General features: G+C 37.9%; 1 protein-coding gene across 6 annotated transcripts in view; it reads left to right on the top strand.

Moving 5' to 3' along the window:
* Positions 1-348: 348 nt before the first annotated feature.
* The window catches only part of ehbp1 (EH domain binding protein 1), a 167,694-nt gene continuing 161,507 nt past the window's right edge, over positions 349-6,535 (top strand). For 4 of the 6 annotated variants that reach the window (XM_016661108.1, XM_016661109.1, XM_016661106.1 and 1 more), the window contains exons 1-2: positions 425-786; positions 1,334-1,796. In XM_016661108.1, the coding sequence (XP_016516594.1) occupies positions 1,693-1,796 (104 nt within the window). In that variant the 5' untranslated portion in view covers positions 425-786; positions 1,334-1,692. The other 2 variants (XM_016661105.1, XM_016661104.1) reach the window with 2 other exon arrangements.

Below are 6,535 nucleotides of genomic sequence, written 5' to 3'. Positions count from 1 at the left end.
TTTTCCTTTTAATAAATAAAATCACATTTTGATAACAGTTGAGTAATGGGGCTGTAATCCATAAGGGTGGCCCCAAATTCCCTCGGCCCCTTCTTTCGTGGCGCCACTGCCATACAGGTAGACGAAATGATGGGGAGAAGCTGCGTCAAGTCATTTATGAAAAATCACACCGGAAGTAGGATGATCTTCCTTCAAAAATAAAACTTTTTTCCTGGTAGTTATAACATTCAAAGAAAAAAACCTATATATTCCGTCACTTATTGATAAATATATTTAAAATATTTTTTCTGCATGTCAAATGTTTCGTTATTAGATAAGTGATAACTCGCAACATGTTCGGAAGCAATTTTATTTTGACGACAGTTTAATCAAAACCTCTGTGCAATTCTCCCCCCTTTACCAGCTGCTAGAGAAGCAGGTCAGTCAAACTATCGGTAACTATTGGCACTAGTTATCGGTGGGAATCCCTCTAAGAAGTCGGAATACTTTTGCCCTGCGTAGTAGCAGGATATACGCGCACAAATGCCTGTTCTTTCTCCGTCCTGAGACTCAGAGTTGACCGGCGGAGTAATAGGACTTAACCGTTAGGCAACGGTTTCCGCTCGTGCCGTGTTGTGATATAGCTAGCCGTTGCTGCTAGCGCGGCTAGCTAAAACTATGGCTTGTGTTGCTGGAAAGATAATTAGCAAAGGCTGCTCTGCTCCGGCTACTAGTCTGTAGCAGACAGCTCGCCATCTCTGTCGCTAAGCTTAGCTGTACTTGAAAAGCGTCGGATATCAATGTAAGGTGAGTGTTTACTGAGTGGCTCTGAAACCTAAATGGTCCTGCTTAGCGGAATGCAGCGGCTCAGACTATTCCCTGGATTCAGAAACATTCCATTAAATATCATGCATGTCTCCAGATTGTTTCTACGAATCCCAGTTTTGGATAGAGTCCACCAGTGTAGCGTTCGTGGACAAGTCATGTAACTCGACTCGTTTTAGAGTGATGTCACTGCGTCTCTGTTTACTGCCTTGGTACATATATTCATATTTTAACACTCCAAGTTGTTTCAGTGCGCCAGTGAATACTTAGCCCCCCCAACAGAGCTCCCCGGCATGCAGTGCTGGAGCCCTCTCAAATACATTCTTATACTTGAACTTACGCTGCTGGTTGTCTATAAGCTTTTGTATTGTGACATGTGCAATGTCATTCTCGCTCCAAGCATCTTTGTAACTGGGAAGGAAATAATTTCCTTAATTCACATTGCGGGATTTGTAGAAATCATTCAGATTCCACCAAATTGCCTTGGCTCTAAAGCCCGTCCTTTTTTTTTTTCTTCTTTCTTTTGCAGGAAGATCATCTGATGGAAACATGATATTCATACCCAATGGATTACTCATCATGCCGTTTGAATTTATGGAGTGCGTTTCCTCTCAGCATCATTCCCACCTTTAAATCAGACCTGGAATACCTCAGAGACATCATGTGCTTACATTTGGATTCATTCAGCAGTTTGTAAATATCACTCACTGCTGCTGGACCTCAACCTTTCTTTTTTCACGGGTTTCCCATGGAACATTAAGTATGTGCCTATCCAGGTTGGACATGCTCGGAGACATATAAACATTAGCGTGATTTTAATTTTTTTCTTTTTTTAAGGAAGTCCAGGGGCTGTAAAACCTCATAGAAACTATCAGTTCCTATAGAATCATGGCCTCAGTGTGGAAGAGACTGCAACGTGTGGGGAAGCATGCCTCCAAATTCCAGTTTGTGGCTTCATATCAAGAGCTGATGGTAGAATGCACAAAGAAATGGTGAGTAATGACAGTGCTGTCACTGAAGTACAATGAAAACTCTTTAAAGGAAAGCTGAGTTCACTTCTGGTGGCCATAGCACATGCACACACACGCGGGAACAATTTTCTTAGAGAGCAGACATATCTTTTGTAGGGAGGGCCCTGACCTTGTGAAATTGCTCTCCCCCCCTGTTTAATTTTGTTGTGATTTCTCAGTCAATCTGGGCACACACCGGTATGAAGATCTCACAACGAAACATTGAATTTAAGTGCTGTCGTTTATTTAAAATGAAATAAAAAAACATAGAATGGGATCTTTATTTAAAACAGTTATACTGGCTCATGTGAAAGTGCTATACATGATAATTTAGCAAAAAAATAGAATAAATAGCCTCTAAATTTGTCAATTTATGAGTGTTTATTGCATGTATTAATCTTTGTAGCAGTGGTATAACAAACTAATATAAGGACTTTGTTATTCAATGTTCCCACCATATTTTTTGTTCAAACACTGATTTGGAAGTTGGAGTGGAGTAAGTTTTCTTATCAAAAAGCATTCTCAAAGGTTTTTATGGCCCTACTGACCTTGATTCAACATGAAATGGACAGGAAGAATGGGAAGACATGCAGCCAGTGGTCCAAGGTCAGGAATATTAGCCTGACAATCAATAGGATAAAAAAAAATTGGCACATTTTGCAGATTTTTTAAGTTAACCACTTGTGTGTTTTTTTTCCTCCACGCTATTAGAAATATATTAAAAGATGCATATAAACAATTCAGTCCTTTTTAAAAATTGAATACATTTTATTGCCTAAATGAAATAATGTCGCATTTCTTTAGTTTACTGTTGATCATTTGTAGCAAAGGATGCATCTTCAGCTAAAAAAATACTGTCTGCTAACCTGTTTATTTTTTTTCAATTTGTAATTGGATAACAAAAGCCACTTATAGGAGTTTAATTTTCTGAATTTAATCCTAAAGTGAAGCTAGCACTGCCACTTTAGGAGTTCTGGGTAGAGCGCATTTACAGACAAGGAAGTTGTTTTGTTTTTAATCATAAAAGCAAAATGTTTTGGCTTAATTACTGTCCTGACAGTGTTGCGTTCTTTCAACAAATAGCCATTTTTAGAGCTTGTCTACTCTAGTTAATGATTAATTGATGTCTAAATTGGTTGACCATTATTTCAACAATTGATTAATCACGATAAAGTTAATTGTTTCAGCCCTGCTTTTTAGCTGTCTACGACTCAGCAGTTTGATCAGAGTTATGTAGATTATACACAAGAGGAGTGAAAGTCAGTCCAAAGAGGCAGACAGGCAGAGATAACGGAGAAGAGAATGGGAGCTGTGCGTTGCGGTTCCGCCTGCAGCCCCGTGTCCTGCAGTGAGGGAGAAGCCGGGGCTTGTAAAAGAAAGATGTAGCCTGCAGACACGGATTCTCAAGTGGCTTGCTGTAGGCGTGACTAACTCGGCTGCGCACAGCTTCGACCTGGGACAGATGTTAACGTGTTTGAGAATGGAATGAGAAAAATGTACATCTCTTACCAGAGCAAAGGGTGGGTGGCCCCCAGTACGTAATCAGCACTGCATGTTGTTGCTGTGAGATCGAAGAAGTGGATGGGTTTTTTTTTGTGTGTGATTGTGTGCATTCTGAATGTTGTTTTCATCTGATAATTTTCTAACTGTAACAATGAAGTATAATAATTTTATGCAGCAGTTCTTGAGTACTTTTTAAAAAACAAAAAAAACTAAGCGCATCCTTATTTTTGGAATTGATAGTTTTACGATTTTCTCCACTGCTTGTTCAATGAAAATATCAATAAATAAATACCAATAAATTTGAACATACTGCGTGCAGTTTAGAGATACAAATCACACTTCTTTACATTTTGAGTGTTCTAAAGAAGCGCATTATGAATGGGAATGTTTTTCAAGAGCAGTATTTGTGTTTGTGGGACTATAACTGCTGTGACACACAAGCTGCGTTTCCATTACAATTGTGTGCACCGTCCTCAGCTTTAGTAGCTCTAAAATCCTAAAAAAAATAGCACAACCCTTTAATTTCTGGAGTCAAAAACTGGTGGAAAAAAAATTTCCGGGTTGTAAAAGTCCAATCGCGTCCAGCCTTCACACTAGGGGTATGTGATATGAACATAGAATTTCTCCTAACACTTTTTTTTTTTTTGCTGCCAATAAATTACATTTATTATGACAATGATAAATCTAAATTATTATCATGAAAAAGTTTTCACAATAAATTCTCAACAATATTAGACTCTAGTCATACACTGAAAAACTAATTAGATTGAAGTGTTAAGAATTGTAGAGAACACCTGACCTGATGAGTAAAAGAGAAGTCTTTGTCTATAATTGGGAACGCTCCAGGTGACAGCCACTTGACACCCGGAGCCATATGAGTTTAGTTTGTGCTCAGATGAATAGATCCGTTCAGCAGGATTAATTCAGTTAGTCCTTGAGTTTTTATAGATACTTAAAGTTAACACCTGCTTGAGCAAGGTTGATCATGTTCATTGTGGTGATGCAGCAGAGAGTGGGTTTGTCATCTGCTGAGATAATTATGTTGAAAGAGTCAGGTCACAGCAGAAGCCTGCATTGTTGCCAAGTATCAATTTCCTTTCATATCTGTCATTTATCTGGAAATTATGATTTTTTTTAAAGTTTTTTGTAGTTTTTTTTTTGTCTTGCTTCATGCTGCTAATGAAATAAAACTTTCTGTGGAAATTCCTGCCATATTTAGTTTTGAAGAAGAAACTTTTATCTCTGTTCTCTGTACCCTGCGTTAGTCTGGTCAGATTTACAGTTCTTTGTTTGCCTCTGAAATTAAGTGCCCTTAGTGCCCATCACCTGCAATAAGTTAGATTCTAAAATGTTAGTAAAAGAAATAAAGAAGCAGAGGATTACATTGAGGAGTGACAATTTGTGTTTTTAACTAGCCACTGTTGCTGGTTGAATAAAACTTTGTACTCAAAATAGCCTGACCATTGTCTTCCTGTCCAACTCCATTCGATTCTCATTACCCTTCACTTCTCCACCTGGGCTTTCTCCCGTTGATTTGAATTTCTCCGGTAGAATTTCTAATCGGCGAACAGACATAGATTTTTTTTAGAATTGAAATCTGCCTATAGTTTTAACAATGGCAATTCAGAGAAAGTGAATGAAGCCGTTCAGTCCATGTTGGCCACACTTCTAAATATTGAATTAACATTAACAATGGCCTTGTTTGGCTAGGTACTTTTCTCTTCCTAGTGGAGAACTATTGTTTACACCGCAGGCAATTTCTAGTAAGCTTTATTTAGCTTACTGGAAATTGTGGTAACATTTGTTGTTAATGGACAAATGCTAGCAGCTGGGCAACATTTAAAACTTTGACAGGGTCCACACCTCCAGTGAGAAATCATTTCTCAACAGCCAAGGGACCAGACCCTTGGTACGAAGCAAAGCGTAGAACAAGGGGCTGGTTTTTACCTGGCTAATTCTTTTTTTTTCTTCTTTTCTGGGTGTGTATTTGAAGTTTAAGTTTAAAACAACCTGTATTTGTACCAAAATGATAACTTTAATGATAACTTGGGCATTTTCTTTAGGAGTCTTACAGTTGATGGTTTTCTGTGATTGATTTTAGTCTCTTTCTGGTTGCATGCAATTATGTGAATAAATCAAATACACTTTGAGAATTATTCTATTTTCTCTTGGCAGTGATCACATAGAGAGGGCCTGTCATTGAATAATCAAAACATTTTTAAAAATATGAATATTTTGTTATTTTTGCAAGACTTTAAACAGCTTCATTTTTGTCAACCAACTTATAGACATCATATTATATAATTTTAAAATGCAAAGGGTGTATTTTGAGTTTTGCTTTGCGCAATGTTCAACTTCAGTTTGATATCTAATTAAAGTCCCTAATTCATGTAGTAAATATTCTTCAACTCTCTGTGGTAAAGAACTGAAGAGAAAGAGGTTCTCATAAGCTCCATTATAATTTCAAAGCCAGTAAAAATGGAGACATTCTTAATGTGCAGTGTTATATTTCAACATTTGAGTTTTCTTTGGATGCTCTTAGCAAAACGCTGAATCTCTACCTGCTTTCCCCCCACACCCACTGTTGCAAAATCCAAATGTGTGCGCATAGTAAATTCCTTAGTTTCCTCATAACTCTGGATGGCTTATTGTTTCATTGGAGGTTACCAGCGAACGTCAGGCTTTGACATGTTAAATTCTGTTGAGCATGTGTTCGTCTTGGCAGACGTTCATAGGATCGTCTGCCAGATAATTCTCTTCCTGCCAAACGCTCGACGTGGCTCTTTATTTTACTCAAATCTGACGGCCTCGACGGATTCTTCAGCACAGGTCTTTTGGCACCAGGAGATGGTTACCTTGCCAGGCGATAGCACAGAGTTGAGGTTTTTGGTTGTGAAGGAATTTTGGATGAAACTTTCGACACTGCATTTGAGTCTCTTTAGACTTTGGAGCAACAACAAATCTGGTGTCCTGTGACAATTGTGACCTCTGCACTATTAGTCGTCCACAGTGCTGTAAGCTAGCTGGTTCCAGGAGGAATTGTTTTCCAGTATGCAATACTTTATATATTTTTAGGGATGAATGATGTATTGGCAGTATCAGTCGATGTTAGAAATTTAACATATTGGTATTGGCCGATATTGGTAATATTTTTTAACATCTGTATTAGAATGATAAACAAAACTTGGCCGATATTTATTTATTTATTTATTTATTTA

Source organism: Poecilia formosa, unplaced genomic scaffold (genome assembly GCF_000485575.1).
Source record: "Poecilia formosa unplaced genomic scaffold, Poecilia_formosa-5.1.2 Scaffold311, whole genome shotgun sequence".
Taxonomy (NCBI): Eukaryota; Metazoa; Chordata; class Actinopteri; order Cyprinodontiformes; family Poeciliidae; genus Poecilia; species Poecilia formosa.
This window is presented reverse-complemented; position numbering and strand designations above follow the sequence as displayed.